Here is a 19054-nt window from a genome sequence, read left to right on the forward strand (position 1 = left end):
TGGTCAGAAAGATCGATTGGAGAAACATTTTTCTGGCGTTGAAATCAATTGTAAATCCTTCGCGATTTGTGCACGCTACCTAGATTCGACCATTGTCAAAGCGACTTAGCGAATTCGTCCGTAGGTCAGGGAGGTCGTAGAAAATGTGTGATAAATATGAAAGGTGTAAAAGAAATGGACAAATTGCCGCTGATGAAGGATTTGGCACAAGCGCTGTTAAGAGTAGCAGCCCATATCCTTATAGTATAATCAGATGGTCAGAAACCTCCATCGGAAAACTACACTGAAGCGCCAAAGAAACTGGTATAGACATACGCATTCAAATACAGAGTATGTAAGCAGGCAAAATACGGCGCTGCGGTCGGCAACGCCTACATAAAACAACAAGTGTCTGGTACAGTTGTTAGATCGGTTACTGCTGCTACAAGGTTTAAGTGGGTTTTAAAGTGGTGTTACAGTCGTTACACGAGAGATGGCACACAGCATCTCCGAGGTAGCGATGAAGTGGGGATTCTCCCGTACGACCATTTCACGAGCGTACCGTGAATATCAGGAATCCGGTAGAACATCAAATCTCCGACATCGCTGCTGCCGGTAAAAGATCCTGCACGAACTGGACTGACGACGACTGAAGAGAATCGTTCAGCATGACAGAAGTGCAACCCCTCAGCAAATTTCTGCATATTTCAGTGCTGAGCTATCAACAAATGTTAGCGTGCCAAACATTCAACGAAATATCGCCGACGTAGGCTTTCGGAGCCGAAGGTGCACTCGTGTACCCTTTATGACTGCGCGACAAATTGCTTTACGCCTCGTCTGAGCCCGACATTGGACTGTTGATGACTGGAAACATATTGCCTGGTCGAACGAGTCTCGTTTCAAATTGTAACGAGCGGATGGACGTGTACGGGTAATGGAGACAACCTCATAAACTTATGGACTCTGCGTGTCAGCAGGGAACTGTTCAAGTTGGCGAGGGCTCTGTAACGGCGTGAGGCGCCTGCGGTTGGAGTGATATGAGGCCCCTGATACGTTTAGATACGACTGACAAGTGACACGTATGTAAGTATCCTGCCTGATCACCTGCATCCATTCACGTCCATCGTACATTTCAACGTACTTGGGCAAATCCAGCAGCACAATGCGACATACCACAGGTCCAGAATTGCTACAGAGTGGCTCCGGGAACACTCTTCTGAATTTAAAAAGTCTTGATGGCCACCAAACTCCCCAGACATGAATATTATTGAGCGTAACTGGGATGCATTGCTACATACTGTAGGATTCATGGGTCAGTTCCCTCCAGCACTACTTCAGACATTAGTCGAGTCCATGCCACGTTGCGCTGTGGCACTTCTGCGTGCTCGGGTGGGGGCGGGGGGGGGGGGGGGAGCTACTCGATACACGATATTTGGCAGGTGCACCAGTTTCTTTGGCACCTCACGATTTTGGCCAGCCAGCTCAGGATCAAAGGTTCCCACAAAAATTTAATGAACTTGCTCGGAGTGTAGCCAGACACCGATACCTCGTCTTATATTATGCGCTGACAGACTGGGTCAGACAAATGGAAATGAAATGAGCGTACGGCATCGTTGCCCGGGAGGCCCCTATTCGGGGAAGTTCGGCCGCCAAGTGCTAGTCTTATTTCATTCGACGCCACATTGGGCGACTTGCGCACCGGTGATGAGGATGAAATGAGGAGGACTACACAACACCCAGTCCCCGAGTGGAGAAAATCTCCAACCTGGCCGGGAATCGAAACCGGGCCCACTTGCATGGGAGGCGAGCACGTTACCACCCAGCTAAGCAGGTAGACTGGGTCAGACAGAATCAGTGTGTATGGCGTTCGGACGGATGGTTGCGGTATACAAACACGGTAGTGTTGTCATTAACTGCAAGGTTAGCAATAAAAAAATGTGACGAATTTCGTAAAAGAATCTAAGAAGATCTGGTGAACAGGGCGTGCCTGATTGTAGGAGAAATATGCAGGATGATAAAGCTGCCCCTACAGCTGTAGTTTTATGCAACACGCATTGTTGTTCTGGCCTACATACTCTCTCAATCGCTATACGCACACTATTAATCCTATAGTAGAAATCAACAGGAGCTTTCTTGTAGTAAATTTAATGTTTTCGCTGGAGGCCACGGTTTTCGAAGTATTCAAGAAAAACGGACAATTATGCCGTTCAAACGCACCTCCACACCCACACTTATCCCTCATCAGATTTCCAGTTTGTTATTCGTGGGGCACTCCCTCCTGCTACTGTACAAACATTTTTGACTAGACACGAACTGTTTCCGATATTCGACCTTCTTTGGTCTCTATCGATTGGTCTGTTACCAACAACGTATTCAGCTGTTTCGTTAACGTTATTGATTTATTGAAAGAAAAACGACTTTTCTGAAGGTTACGCCAAAACTCATTACGTTGACAAACGATCCATACTTAAAACTTGCAAGCGCAGTAGTTTCTGAAGTCAGAAGGCCTGACGAATACAACGATGTAAATGTTCATTTTCCACAGTTAAAATTCTCAATATTGTTACATAAAATTTACACAAATGCCAGTTTTACGATTTGTAAGTGCTCGACTGAGCCGGTGACGTAATAATGCCAGTCAAAGACAACTACGAGGACTAAAAAGAGGAAATAATTCGTGCAGTGGTAGGTGAGAATCCCATTAGCGACATACTATAAATTCTGTCTGGGGAGGCTAAATGCAGGAGTGAGGGTGAGTTTAAAGGCCACTTTTGTATTCATTCTTGAAGCGAGTGAGAGAATATGAAAATCTCGCATGTGGGTTTTAAAGGCCAGATATAACACTGCGTTTTGCATAAAACCACAGCGGTAGCGGCAGCTGAATCGCCCTGCCAACAATTGCACGGTCTCTGAACTATTTTTGTAATAGAATGAGCGAAACAAAAACGTGTATTTAACCGCGTCGAGGCTGAACTAGAGACAGTGCGATTTTAGTAATCACAAATAGAACTGCACATAATTACCGTGAAGCATTCTAACAATGATCTACCAACAGCAAATCAGCGTATGCAGGGTCTTTCACAATTCCTATCACAGGCTTCTGCGAGTTGTAAGGGTGATTTACCACATAAAGTTTTGATAAGGAACACATGTTCGGATGTGAAATAAATTTGAGGATCGGATCAGTTTCAAATCTCGTGCTTCAGGGTACGCTCACAGCAGAGACAGTGACCTGTGACCCGTTTGCTCTACACGGGTCCTTGACCTTGGCCTTCGCATGGGCAATGTTTCGAGTACTCGTCCTCGGGTTGTCTTCCACGTGTCGTAGGGCGTCCTCTTCAAAGAGCTCCGTCCGTGTCCGTGGAGCACCACAGTCATTCTTGAGAACGTACGATTTTGCCGCAGCCGTTGTTGTAGTTCGACAAAAATGGTATATGATGTCATCCGCAACTGCACTGTATCTACAACACCTTGCGGTCATTGTCACATCCTCCTTTCCTGTTCCAGTCGTGAATAGTTCGCGGGAAGAACGACTGCCAGTAAGCTTCCGTGTGGGCTCGGATCTCTCTCTGTCTGCAGATCGTGTTCTAGTGGCTAGCGTTTCTACCTCTGAATCACGGGGTCCCGGATTCGATTCCCTGCCGGGTTGGAGATCTTTTCTGCCCGGGAACTGGGTGTTTGTGTTGTCCTCATCATTCGTGAAAGTAGCTAGATTGGGCCGTGTACAGATTTTTGCGTGTAAGGGTGTTGCAGCGTAGGCTGTGCTGAGAAACAGCTGTTAAGAAAAAAAATTCTATACGCCCCGCCTTTTCCGAGCTAATTAGCATCGAAGTTGGCCAATCATGCCGTTGCGCGCTCAGATTCAAGCAGCTCTCCAGAGACGGTGTCGCCAAACGTGTTCTTCGGTTCGTTTCCTAAAACCGAACAAGAAAACGGTATAAAAATTAGACATGCGACGTTAGTTAGAATCGAATCCGAACCAAACGCTAAGCAGTCTCGTGGATTATCATCTAACTGCGAGAACTAACACTAGTTGTATCTGGCGAGCTGCTTGAATTTGTGAGCGCAACGGTCTGATTGGCTAACTTGAACGCTAACTGCCTCGGAAACGGCGCAACATACCGAATTTTTTTCTTAACAATTATTTCTCAGCGAAACCTACCATGCAACATACTTTAAGCTTTCACACTGTCTAATCGCCCTGTACTTATTGAGTCATCGAGGAAGGTACGATCTCGGAACTTCAACAGTAAACCACACCGTGATGCACAACGCTCCCCTTGCAGAGTCTGCAACTGGAATTGGTTGATCATCTCTGTGACCCTTTCGCAGTTATTAAATGCACCTGTAACGAAAGCTGCTACTCTTCTTTGAATTTTCTCTATTCCTCTATCAGTCGTGTCACTCACGAAGTAATGAGTTCTATCGACAAGAGATGTCATACTGATTTACGCACACGAGACCTCTCATCAAATTGCGTGTCTATCGAGGAAAGCCTCAGTTCTACGACTGGTTTCGTGAGTTTCTGTCAGAAGCGTCACAGTTCGTAGTAATTAACGAGAACTCATCCATTAAAAGTCAAGTGATATATGGAGTTCCCCAAGGAAGCCTTACAGGCTCTTTGCTGTTCCTCATCTACATAAATGACATACGAGACAATACGGAGCAGCCCTCTTATATTGTTTTCAACAATCATTTACCGTCTTGCAAAGTCATCAAATTTTCAAAAACAATTGCAAAATGATTAGGTCAGATATCTGCATGGTGCGAAAAGTGACAGTTGACACTAAATTATGAAAAGTATGAAGTCATCCAGATGAGCACTAAAAGAAATAAGCTAAATTTCGGTTACACGATAAAACACACAAATCTAAAGGCTGCAAACATATCTAAATACTTAGAGGTTACAATTACGAGTAAATTAAATTGGAATGATTACGTAGATGCCGGCCGGAGTGGCCGAGCGGTTCTAGGCGCTACAGTCTGGAACCGCGAGACCGCTACGGTCGCAGATTCGAATCCTGCCTCGGGCATGGATGTGTGTCATGTCCTTAGGTTAGTTAGGTTTAAGTAGTTCTAAGCTCTAGGGGACTGATGACCTCAGATGTTAAGTCCTATAGTGGTCATAGCCATTTTTTTGATTACGTAGAGCTGTGAGGGAGCAAACGAAAGACTGCGATTTATAGACAAAACGCTTAGAAAATGCAACAGGTCTACTAAACAGAGTGCTTACAGTACGCTTGTCCGCCCTCTTTCGGAGGACTGCTGTGCCATGTGGGATCGGCATCAGACGGGACTGACGGTGGACATCGAAAAAGTTTAAAGAAGGGCAGATGGTTTCGCGTTATCGCCAAACAGGGGAGAGTGGACAATATATGTGAATTGGGGTAGCAACCATTACAACAAAGGCGTTTCGTTGCGGCAGGATCTTCTCGTGAAATTTCAATGACCAAGTTTCTCAAAACTTGGTTCAAATGGCTCTAAGCACTATGGGACTTAACATCTGAGGTCATCAGTCTCCTAGACTTAGAACTTATTAAACCTAACTAACCTAAGGACATCACACACATCCTTGCCCGTAGCAGCGAGGTTCCGGACTGAAGCGCCTAGAACCGTTCGGCCACAGCGGCCGGCACCAAATTTCTCCTCCGATTGCGAAAATATTCTGTTGACGCCCAGCTACATAGGGAGAAATGATCATAATGATACAGTAAGAGAAATCAGAGCTCATACGGAAAGATTTAAGAGTCGTTTTGTCCTCACGCCTTTCGAGAGTGGAACGGTGGAGAAACGGCTTGGAGATGGTTCGATGAACCCTCTGCCAGGCATTTAACTGTGAACTGCAGAGTAATGATGTAGATTGAGATGTATCTGGTACTGACCCCATATGACGACCAGCAGTCAAGTAGTGGTCGAACGATTGTTTTGTAAGCTGCCTTCTTCGTACATGGACTACACTTCCAATGAACTACAGTCTGGTATCTGCCTTTACTGCGATTAGTTTTGTGGTCAAATGGTTCAAATGGCTTTGAGCACAAAGGAACTTAACATCTGAGGTCATCAGTCCTCTAGAACATAGAACTACTTAAACCTAACTAACCAAAGGACATCACACACATCCATGCTCGAGGCAGGATTCGAACCTGCGACCGTAGCGGTCTCGCGGTTCCAGACTGAAGCGCCTAGAACCGCTCGGCCACAATAGCCGGCTTTATGTGGTCGTTCCACTTCAAATCACTTCGTACACATCCTCGTAGACAGTTTATGAAGTAACTGTTTCCATTATTGTTCTACAATCGTTTAATGCTGACGGCGCCCTCTTCTCATTTTGTGTGGGTACCGCGAAGCAGGAGATTTGAATGTGATACAATCTTCATTCTTTTTTTATATTCAGCGCTTCCGGACATAAGTTCGCTATCAAAACTTCAATTACAAAGCCGCTTTACAACCCATAGCAGCCTGTAATAGAAATTGTGGGAAGTTCGTAGAGAGTATCGGAGTAATTTGTTTGTAGCACTTTCAGAAATACACCAGTGGGTTCGCTACTGCGGAATGTTATTTAGCGCACCCTCTACCTGCGCACTGCAGTGAAATTACAGATGCTCTACGGAAAAGTCGTGGCGTATGACTGAATTGTGAATTAACGCAAAGCTGAGTGACTGATCAACTAAATACGAATGACATTCACACTCCCTACAAAACTGCGTAGGTCCAAACACTTTATTTGTAACAGATGAAGCGCAAGGTTCAGTTGAACGGTCCATCAACTAAAGAACGGTTTACAGTCGTACTGGCAGGGATAGGAGACCGCTAACTCCGGCCGTTCAGCAGTAATGGCACTCACACAAGTAATCCTACATTAGACCACAATTACTGTCCGAAACTGAGAAGAACGCGTGCGACAAGAATGCGGCTGGGAGTCTTGTAACAATAATAATTTTATTTGGCTGAAGGGCCTGGCGGAAGTCTTTCAGTTGGATGCCACTTCAACGACTTGCCTGTCCATGCGAGTCTTGTGATGTGCTTTAGACAGAATAGTACGAGCCATTCTAAAATGTGTTCATAATTTCAGTCACATCAACATTGAAACTGTGGCTTGAGGAGATCTGAGTGACGTAAGTAGAATAAATCTTCCGGCAGGTTCGTCCACACCCGAGTATTATGGAGACGCTTCTTAAACTCAAGTGGGAGTATGTGGACGAAAGGCGACGTTCTTTTCCCAAAACTTTATTGAGAAAATTTAGAGAACCGACGTTTGCGGCTGACTGTGAAACGTTTATACTGCCACCATAGTAAATTTCGCCTAAGGGTCACAAAGGCAAGATAAGAGAAATTAGGGCTCGTACAGAAACATTTAGACAGTCGTTATTCCCTCGCATCTACGATTCGAACAGGAAAGGGGATTACTACGAGCCGCATTCAGTAAGTAATGTAACACATTTTTCTGCTGAAAGCAGATTGGTTTTATTCGGGATTCCAGTACACCATATTATTCTCCACTAATCTGGCTACAAACCCTACTTTTCAACCTAATATCCGTTCAGTGCGACGGCCTTGAGGCACCTTACTGGGGGGCCTGTATGCCCGTATGGTAACACTACTGGCCCACACCGGAGCCAAGGTCGTGCTGCATCGATAACCTCCCCATCACCCACCTACTGCTTCTGCACAGTACATCTTTCATTGGGCCAAAGAGATGGAAGTTGGAAGGTGCGATATCCGAGCCGTAGGGTGGTCAGGAAGAACGGTCCAATGGAGTTCTGTGAGCTGCTCTAAGGTGCGCAGACTTGTCAGGCCTCACATTATCACAGAGAAGGAGAAGTTCGTTTGCATTTTTGTGGAGATGAACACGCAGAAATCGTTTCTTCATTTTCCTGACGGTAGCACAATGCACTTCAGTGTGCTCGCTGCACCGAAAAAAGGACATCAGAGTAGCCTCTTCAGAGACCGAGAAGGCATTCCCCAAGACTTTACTGGCTGAGAGAGCGGCTTTGAACTTTTTCTTCGGAGGAAAGGTGGTGTGGTATCACTCCATAGACCGCCGTTTTGTTTCTTGTTCGAAATGATGAACCCATATTTGATCGCTTGTGACTATGTTTGACAAAAAATTGTCACGACGCGCCACCTTGTTCAGATGGGATAGACGCCTTGCCCAACGACTCACCGGGCTTTTGTTCACTGTCAGGTCTCCGTAGACATTCTGTAAGTGCCTTTGAATATGTGCATGCTCTGGTTTTCCGGCAAAAGAAACTGAATGACGTATCTCTGCTTGGAACGTACCTCCGTTACAGACGCCATTTTGGAGGCAACGTACAGCGCCGCCACCGATTGGAACTTCATGAAACTATGGGGACTGAAATGAGAATATTCCACGATGTCCCCACACACATTCCGCTTTTTTCAGCCGAAACCTCCCGAAAAAGTGAGGGTTGCATTACTTATTGAACATCGCTTGTTGTAGTGATATATGGTACGCTCCGCCATTCACCGTATGATGGCTATCGGGATTTTTATGTGAATGTAGATGCATATATCGGCAAAATTCTTCATTTGTGTGTAAATGTTGTCAGTAACTTCTGGCTCAACAATGCATTAATATTGGTGATGTTCATGCAGCTACTGAAATGCGTTTTGCATAACGATACATGCTTCGGTTCATTCATTTAAAACTGTGGCCATGGTAGGATTCTGCGCGCCCTTTTATTGCTTACGATAAGGCTGTCATGCCTATACATCTGTCGCTAAAATTTTCCTTTTTATAACTGGTGCAGTATATATTGAACAAAATATACTGCGAGATGGTGCACAACAAACACAACGAGGTTGACAATGAAGTGCAGTAGTAAGGCAATATTTTTCTAAAGTCCAGTAACCAGGCCACGGGCAACCACGGGTCGGAAGGAAACAAAGGGTCCCCCGAACACTACTCGCCGTTTGCAGACAAAATTCTCAACTGCCTGTTGTAGCTGATCCATTGGGGACCTAAATCAAAAGGCTGGAAACAGTTTTCGCCATCTGCACTTGGTCTGGCTATCTGACGATAGAGCTTTTACTCAACGACCTAGTGAACTCATCCATAGGAAAGCCCTGGATGGTCCCTTAGACAATATACGATTGAAGGACATCTCGGCGCCGGCCGCGGTAGCCGAGCGGTTCTAGGCGCTACAGTCTGGAACCGCGCGACCGCTACGGTCGCAGGTTCGAATCCTGCCTCGGGCATGGATGTGTGTGATGTTCTTAGGTTAGTTAGGTTTAAGTAGTGCTAAGTTCTAGGGGACTGATGACCTAAGAAGTTAAGTCCCATAGTGCTCAGAGCCATTTGAACCATTTTTGACATCTCTGCTGTTGTTTACGCGTATTTGCTTCCCTTAATTTTGCACGATTGGCCAATTTCGTCCTTTCAGGCCATTCACAAGTGCTGGGGTACCAACATGTCGTACTATATCCGCTCACAAATTGTTGACATCTACTGCACTTGAGAATGATCTGTAGGAACGAAACTGGCGAATCGTGCAAAATTAATCAAAGCAAATACTCGTAAAAAACAGACGACGAGGAACCAAAACAATGTCTTTAAAAATACACGGCTGATGAGCCGCACGTGAAGATCAGTTCGTAATTTTTAAAAACGATGCACGAGTTGTCGGTGGAGTACAGGTCGGTAGGGTCGCCGGCGGTGGTGAGGTACTCACCGCGGGCGAGGCGGCCGCGACGGCGGCGAGCAGCAGGAGGCGCAGCAGCGAGACGTGGGGCGGCAGCGGCATCGTCGCTGGCGGAGGGTCGGGCCTCGACTGAGGATCCGGGTCACCCCAGCCGCAGCTCCAGCCGCCCGCTCGCCTCTCACATACGCGCGCCTCCCGGCTTTCTCCTGCCCCGGGCGCGGCCAAAGCGTCTTCACGCAATCGAAAGTCGCCTCGTCCGATGAGGAGGGGCGCCGCCGCCGCCGCCGCTGCCAGCGGGCCGCTCTCCTCTCCGCCGCCAGCCTCCCTCCGAGGGCCGGTGACGTCATCAGCCCCCATCGTGCCGACGGCAGGCCGCTCAGAATGCCTGCGAGAGGTGAGGCGGGGTGCGGGCAACCTCTCCTTCCCCTCGGTCCCTGACGCCCTGTGGTAGCCAGCGATTAGCGATACTGGACATCAGAAAAATACACTATGTGATCTAAAGTATCCGGACACCTGGATGAAAGTGACTTACAAGTTCGTGGCGCCCTCCATCGCTAATTCTGGAATTCCATATGGTGTTGGCCCACCCTTAGCCTTGATGACAGCTTCCACTCTCGCAGGCATACGTCCAGTCAGGTGCTGGAAGGTTTCTTGGGGAATGGCAGCCCATTCTTCACGGAGTGCTGCAGTGAGGAGAGGTATCTATGTTGGTCGGTGAGGCCTGGCACGAAGTCGGCGTTCCAAAACGTCCCAAAGGTGTTCTATGGGATTCAGGTCAGGACTCTGTGCAGGCCAGTCCATTACAGGGATGTTATTGTCGTGTAACCACTCCGCCACAGGCCGTGCATTTCGAACAGATGCTCGATCGTCTTGAAAGATACAGTCGCCATCCTCGAATTGCTCTTCAACAGTGGGAAGCAAGAAGGTGCTTAAAACATTAGTGTACGCCTCTGCTGTGATAGTGCTACGAAAAACAGATGAGCTTAAATTTAATCTGCATGGCTCCCATGGCGATGTGTTTGTGAGTCAGAGAGTACAGCATTTTCGCCTTCGTGTATAACACAGGACAGATGATCTGGGGACGCATTTACACCTGCGAAATAGGTCGTCTGGACTTCATAAATGACGCAGTCAATGCAAATGTATATATCAGTATCCTTTAAATCAGGGATTCCCCAAGTGGTCGATATCGACCCCTTGGGGTCGATATCGGTTTCCTAGGGGTCGACATAAACGAAAACTGATTTTGGGGGTCGACGATTTGTACCTTAGTACCTAGGTATTTTGTATCAATAGGAAAAAACTAAAGATAGGCCTCCTTATTCATAATAGTCTGCTAACTTAAAGCATTGCTAATTCTCACTCTGTCTTCTTCTATTGACCTAAGTCAGCATGAAAAATAACTCTGTAGCAGCTTTTTTAAGTTAGCGGACCATTATGAATAAGGGGGTTGATCTTAAAAGTAGGTAATTTGGCCATGGGGGTCTGAGGTAACAGTTCATTTTGGAAAAGGGGTCACTTGTCCAAAATAGTTTGGGGTCCCTGCTTTAAATGAAGCTTATTACCTTAATAAGAGTCAGTGTTCAGATGTTTCCAGTTGCATTTTAGAGGATGATTCTGTTCCCTGAAACGGAGCTTTGAAAGTAATTCCTGTGATCAATGTTTGTATCAAGCATGAAGCCGATGATGTTCCAGCTTAATTGTTACGCATTCCTACATTTTAGGTGCAAAATTTCGTTACACAAGAGTTCAAACCAGAATGAGATTTTCACGCTGCAGCGGAGTGTGCGCTAATATGAAACTTCCTGGCAGATTAAAACTGTCTGCCGGACCGAGACTCGAACTCGGGACCTATGCCTTTCGCGGGCAAGTGCTCTACCAACTGAGCTACCTAAGCACAACTCACGCCCCGTCCTCACACCTTTACTTCCGCCAGTACCTCCTCTCCTATTTTCCGAACTTCACAGAAGCTCTACTGCGAACCTTGCAGTACTAGCACTCCTGGAAGAAAGGATAATGTGGGGACATGGCTTATCCACAGCCTGGGGAATGTTTCCAGAATGAGATTTTCACTCTGCAGCGGAGTGTCCGCTGATATGAAACTTCCTGGCAGATTAAAACTATGTGCCGGACCGCGACTCGAACTCGCGACCTTTGCCTTTCGCGGGGCACTTGCCTGAGAAAGGCAAAGGTCCCGAGTTCGAATCTCGGTCCGGCACACAGTTTTAATCTGCCAGGAAGTTTCAAGAGTTCAAAGATTAGAATGGCTTGGAAATAGCCCTGATATGAATCTTACTTTGAGCTGTTGGAAGGTTATGAGAAATGCTGTAGCAAAATAGAATCCATGTAATGTACAGGACCTGTTAGAGATTCTTATGCGTGTGTGGTTTCGTCAGCTGAGTGAGGAATGCTTTCACAAGGTTGTCTGTCAAAGCCTACACGGTACAAAGCGGTGATTAAGACACGTGGAGGACTCATCAAGTATTAAATGGCAACAGTGGATTCAGATGAGGTAACTATCTATGTGCTAACACTAATAAATACCAATGTTATACCGTAAAATTAATAGTCAATGTTTCTTCCGAGAGTAACACTGATATTTCAGAAGAAAAAAACATCAGATGACATATGCAGTTCCACTCTGTTCCTTAAGAAAACGTTAAAATGCAAATAAACACTATTTTTATAGAAATAAATGAAGAGAATAAGCCGGCCGGGGTGGCCCAGCGGTTCTAGGCGCTACAGTCTGGAACCGCGCGACCGCTACGGTCGCAGGTTCGAATCATGCCTCGGGCATGGATGTGTGTGATGTCCTTAGGTTAGTTAGGTTTAAGTAGTTCTAAGTTCTAGGGGACTGATGACCTTAGAAGTTAAGTCCCATACTGCTCAGAGCCATTTGAACCATTTGAAGAGAATAAAATAAAATTCGTGCAAATTATTGTGTAATTTCCTTGCTATAGAAACAATGGGCAAATAAAATCAGTTTCCCTAAGATATTCAACCATTATAACAAAATTACTGAATTACAGAAGGTGATGCAACAAATAATTCCACCACTGCAGTAGACTTCATTGTCAGTATTGGGGGGGGGGGGGCGTTGTTTTGTACCAGATCCACGCCCATTAGCCACTTGCCTGTAATTTACGGGTTTTACATGACCTGAGCATAGACATCTGGTTCCAGAACAGAAGTACAGGAATATCTGCCGTCTTTGTCTGGACGCCGGGTCATGAGCTGGCTGGCAACTAGCCAAAGAAGGAATGGGGACGGGAACACTAGAACTAGACATTCAAAATGCTGACTTAATGGCATGCATCAGCCGCCACATCCTGAATAAATGGGAAGACAAATGGCAAGATAGTTCATACTTCAATAAATTACTAACTATCAAACGCACAACCTAGTTCCGGAAGACATCGCCACAAAGGTCAAGAAATGGACACACCAATACAACTCATGAATTTCTACTACAGCAAGAGGAACCCCAGCAGTGCGTCTGTGGAGAAAAATTACCAGTTCGCCACATCCTCGTAGACTGTACAGCTACCCAAGTTCTAAGTCGTCAAATGGGCCTGGGACACCACCTATCACAGATACTAACGAACGATGAAACATATATGAGCCGTGTGCTACACTTCGTACGAAGGAGTAGCTATTACAACGAGAGAAGTAAAACACCGTTACATGTCGGCATAGGGGCGGAGCTGGGATGCTACGCCTCTGGTCGTGACTTAGCCCTGAGGTGCTGCCCAGTTCGTTCTATGCACCCAGACCTCTAACGGACAACAAAATATCTCTGTTTCTACCACTGAACATAAATACCAGCTGCACCACCTGTACCGCACTCAAAAGGAAGGCCGAAGACAGAAATTCGTGGTGAATTGCTACTAATCAACCTGATGGTTGAAGACCTAAGAATAGGATGGCTTGAAGTTGAGAAAAATATAGGCTGTATTGGACCCCGGAAAGCTACATTGAGGTGTATGGAAGTGGCTTGGTGGTGCTGTCTTTAACGTCATGACCGTACGCTGGACTGTATGCGAGCAGGCTGCCGCTGTACTAGGATCTATAGCTTTGACGGTGAGGAGCTCTGCCGAAAGCTTGTACGTTCTAAGCGATCAAGCGCTTCACAAACATACAAATGTTTCATAACCCTTCGCATCATTTGAACGCTTTCATCGTGGTTCCCGCGTTTTCACAAACACGAATGTCTTAGTATAAAAAGCATTGTTTGGCATGTAGCAAAGGGAGCATATATCTTTATTAGTCCTTCGTGTAACAGCTCATAGGAAAAAAAATAGGCTTAGCCTCCTGGTTTCAAGACGTAGGCTGAGACAGAAGCAACAGTCTTTCTTCATCATCTTCTTCTTCTTCTTCTCTCTCTCTCTCTCTCTCTCTCTCTCTCTCTCTCTTTCCGTCTCTCTTCCTTCTGCCCCCCGCACCCTTTTCTCTTACTTTCTTTTCTTTTTGCGGTCTGCGTGGATAACTGATCCTATAATGCACAGTCAACAGTCTCAGACGAAAAGAACACATGTGGCCGAGCGGTTCTAGGCGCTTCATCCCGGAACCGCGCTGCTGCTACGGTCGCAGGTTCGAATCCTGCCTCGGGAATGGATGTGTGTGATGTTCTTAGGTTAGTTAGGTTTAAGTAGTTCTAAGTCTAGGGGACTGATGACCTCAGATGTTAAGTCCCATAGTGCTTAGAGCCATTTGAACCATTTGAGGCAACGCACTGCCGTTTTATACCTTGTGTACTCGATACTACCGCTTTCTGTATATGTGCATGTCGCTATCCCATGACTTTTGTCACCTCAGTGTAACTACCAGAATTATAGTAAAATACTATCTCTATTACGCTGAGGACATGCACGAAAGTGGAATTCATTGTTTGAATTGATTGTTCCTGTAGAACAGAAACGGTTTATCATCAGACGTTCCTTCCTCTTTAGTGTAGTAAGCCTGCTATCCTCTACACATTCTAAGAGTTTTTAGGGGAAATATAAAAGTACTGTGCGTTGCATTCACTTTCGAATCTTACATTACAGAGATTTTTTTAGCGGAAGTGAGTAGATATTACGAAATGATATTTAATAGTTACGAAAAAAAATGGAAATCAGAAATCCAACAACTGACTGAACTATGTCACACAATAACGTTGTAAACGTACTGCATGAACGCAAAATGAGAGGCATTGGTCATAGTTGCACATATTTATCTTAATTCAATTTTTTTCTTGACCAGTGACCGAAACGCATCAAGAAATGAACAAAATATTTGTTATTAAGAAAAATAAGCAATTAAATTACATAAAACAAAAGGGCATTGACTTGCTGTATAATGTAAAGCCAAGTAAAAATTTCCAACAAAGCTTATCATCATTTTCTCCCTCAGGTTTACCCGTCAGGCTTCAGCGGCCTACCGATTGACGGGCTATTAAACTCTGACCTTTCCTCCTGACGATCGCTTCCTGTCTCCAGACCACCCGTAAATCTATGCGGGAATATTCGCTATCTGGTCAAAATATTAGTGAATATTAATGTGTCGTGTGTCCACCCTTCCCCTTTATGACATCTTGAACTCTACTGTGGATACTTTCGATCAGGTGTCTGAATGTCTGTGGAGGAATGGTAGCCCATTCGTCCTCAAAAGCAGAAACCAGAGATGGATGCTGGGGTCTGGACTGAAGATGACATTCTAACTCATTGCCAAGTTCCACTGGGTAGAGGTCTGGACTCTTGAGCAGGCATTTCAGGGATGTAAATGTCCTCAAAACATTGCGTCAGAGATGATGCTTTATGACAGAGTGCATTGTCAGGGTGATACAATTAACCGCCCCCAAACTTATGCTGTACTGTATGCAGTACAGAATGCTGTAAAATGTGATCCTACACATTTAGTGTTTGCCTAAGCGCAAAAAGGGGACCACACCCTAACGAAAAACAGAAAAAATATCACTATACTGTAACGCCACTGCCCCCGTACTTCGCTCTTGGTACAATACATGACAGCAAGTAACGTTCTCAAAGCATTCGCCAAAGCCAAACCGTTCTGTCGGCATGAGCTGACTCATCACCCCAAATCACTTGTTTCCACCCATTCACCGTCCATTGGGGTCGCTCTTTAGCATTAGTTGGTTAGCATTGACTACAGAAATATTTCGCATACGAAGAACTGCTCAACCATTCTTTTTGAATCCTTACGCGCAATCACTGTGATAACTGGATTGCTGGTAGCATTTTGGCACTTACGAGTAATTCCTCCTGGTGATTTCACGTATTTTTTACAACCACCCTCCGCAATGCTCGATGGTCCCTCTTCGTTAGTACATTAGGTCTACCTGATCGTAGTTTAGCTATGGTTTTCGCGTTTCAACATCAGAGTCATATCACCGATCGTCGAGCAACTTTAGAAGGGTTGAAGTGTTCCCGATGCATTTATTACTCTTGTCACATCCAATGACTAGTACAAATTTTAAGTCAGCGAGCTTTCCTGGGCCGGCCGAAGTGGCCGTGCGGTTAAAGGCGCTGCAGTCTGGAACCGCAAGACCGCTACGGTCGCAGGTTCGAATCCTGCCTCGGGCATGGATGTTTGTGATGTCCTTAGGTTAGTTAGGTTTAACTAGTTCTAAGTTCTAGGGGACTAATGACCTCAGCAGTTGAGTCCCATAGTGCTCAGAGCCATTTTTGAGCTTTCCTGACTGATCCGTTCTGCTGTTACTGCTTCTCTGCTAACAACGTCTTCACTGCTCATCGAGACGTAATTCGAAACTGGACTCGTCATTGAAGACAATTCTACTTCAGTCAGCGAGCCTCCAGGCCGAAGAGGTGTCAGGGAACTCCACGGACAGCGGTGGAATACCAACCTGACTGTCACTTGACAGCCAGGACTCATGGTCTGGAGTGTAATTTTGTTTCAAAGCAACCCCCGTTTGGCTGTCATCCGCCGTACCCTTACAGCACAGCGGTTCGTCGACGATATTCTACGCCCTATTTCGTTGCCATACATGGTAGGCCATCCTGGGCTCATATTTCACTAAGATTATGGCTGCCTGCACGCAGCGAGAGTTTCTACTGCTTGTCTTCGTGCTTGATAAGTCCTACTTTGGCCAGTAAGATCGCCGGATCTCTCCTCAAATGAGAACGTTTGTAGCATTGTGGGCAGGACTCTCCAGCCGGCAGGAGATTTTGACTACCTAACGCGCCAATTGGACGGAATTTAGCACGATTCCCTCAAGAGGACGACCAACAGCTCGGTCAGTTATTGGCTAGCCCAGAGGTAGAGCAACGCGAATTTGATATGCTCAGTTTGACAAGAATTCTTTGTCTTGAACAAATCGTCCAATTTTTCTGAAATTCTAATCATTTCTTCGACTGTACATGTGAATCTCACCTAACGATTTCCGTCCCATTTGGATAATTCCTTCGTGGTATTTTTTTTTTTTCATCTTACAGCGTAAATTACTTCATGGTGCAATTCATTTTTATTTCTTTGAGAGGATTAAAGAGCTTACCACCGTCGAGTTTCATTGTGGAACACGAACATTGTCCTTTAACATGTAAATATTGAACGATTGATTTCAAGACATATTTACCCTCATAAGTCTTCTAATATAATTCTGGAAACCCTGGATTTTGTATTTGATTGGTTATAGGAGTACGACGCAGTGGAGCCAAGAAGCTCAAAATATAATTCTTGATTGTTAAAACTACCTGCGAGAGATTCGATACGGATGGTCATTAACTGCGAAAGAGAATAAGAGATTCGTCAGAATAGCATGAGATAATAGCTGTTATGAAGGAAAAAGACAGCGTCCCATACTGTTTTACTACAAGAAGTCAAAATGGAAGCACTGATGCTGTTGTAAAAGTGACAACTGGAAAGTCCTTGGCATTAGGAAAGCTTTTTTTTTTAAAAAAATTTTTTTACTAGAATTAACTAAAACTGAATTCCAGACAGAACTGTTAGAACTCCTAGAATTATAATGGTGACAAAAGGAAGTTCTTAGTAATAAGAAAGCAATCAAGATGTGTTATTTCTCGATCTGTCAAGGAGCTCGGTAAACATTTTAATTTGGACCATTATTTGCCATAGTTTGTATGTTTGTATTACTTAACTGTCGCGTACGCAGTGTGGCTATACTTTATAAGTTGATGAGAGAAACCCATTCATTTACGTTGTTGAATACGTCCTCTTTACTGTAAGTAAACTCTCGGCTCCTCTCGTGCAGCAGGCGCTATTGTTTTCTCTTGTTTAAAGCTTTTAGTGTGCAGTGCAGACGCCCGCTGAGAAACTTTCCCTGTTGCACTTTGCCAAACATTTCTTCCAGATAATGAACGCTGGTGTGAATCCGAAGTCGATTCCCATGCTCTCTCCGGTAATTGTGTGTATGGTTTTTAAATGACTTAGCTCCGATTCTACTTTTATGAAGCGCATACATTTTTCGATGTCTGCATTCTTCGCTGTATACAATGTGCGGATGTAGCTCTCGCAACTGAGGCCGTGAAGCGGCTACTAGTAGAAACCATGGGCGTCCACAGAAATTTGTTCAATAGGGCTCAAAATTCTGAAACTGAATCTGAGAACGTACTATGACTGATGACAAATATACTATACCTCGAACGACTGATAAGTACACACACAGTGTTCCTTAGGCAGATTATTTGAGTCCTAAATGGTAAGCATGATATTCATTAGTAAAGTATATCATGCTATTTCATCTCTTTTACTGCATATTTAAAAACCTACTGCTTATTTTAAAAAGCAGGTCTTACATTTTAAGTTTGACAAGTTACAGTGCATTGTTCCATATTTTAAACAAAATTTGTTTTGAGCAATAAAATTAGAGTAACAATATTGAGTTAATACTGGTATAAAATGAACATAATTTGAGGAAAAGGAAACAGAAACAATTTGTTTATGCAAGAAGACGCTAACAGGTGATAGGAGAGGTTTTCAGTAGACGATGATGTCCCACTACCAGCCGGCCGATGTGGCCGAGCGGTTCTAGGTCGCAGGTCTACGGTCGCAGGTTCGAATCCTGCCTCGGGCATGGGTGTGTGTGATGTCCTTAGGTCAGTTAGGCTTAAGTAGTTCTAAGTTCTAGGGGACTGATGACCACAGCAGGTAAGTCCCATAGTGCTCAGAGCCATTTGAACCATTTGTCCCACTACCTGGCTGTCGTAGGTGGGAGGGCATCGGAACAAGTTCGAGCCAGTCCCAGAGGGAGCAGCAATTTGCTTAGATTTAAGTACAAATGATATTAATATATTATTTACAATTTTTCATTATATATAATACATTAATATACGTTTTTCATATTGATTTTACTGTTATAGTGCAGTTTCTAGTAACGCATTATTGAAAATGATCTATCATGAGAAATTTTCAACTTAGATGCCATTTGACAGTAGCAT

The 19054-nt window shown here is 44.9% G+C and overlaps 1 protein-coding gene across 1 annotated transcript in view; it reads right to left on the reverse strand.

Annotated features, from left to right (window-relative positions):
• The window catches only part of LOC126263331 (mastermind-like protein 2), a 187953-nt gene that overhangs the window by 136734 nt on the left and 32165 nt on the right, over positions 1 to 19054 (reverse strand). Inside the window, exon 2 of the mRNA XM_049960420.1 lies at positions 9672 to 9928. Coding sequence (XP_049816377.1) covers positions 9672 to 9928 — 257 coding nt within the window. The remainder of the gene's footprint in view (positions 1 to 9671; positions 9929 to 19054) is intronic.

Source organism: Schistocerca nitens, chromosome 6 (assembly GCF_023898315.1).
Source record: "Schistocerca nitens isolate TAMUIC-IGC-003100 chromosome 6, iqSchNite1.1, whole genome shotgun sequence".
Classification (NCBI taxonomy): Eukaryota; Metazoa; Arthropoda; class Insecta; order Orthoptera; family Acrididae; genus Schistocerca; species Schistocerca nitens.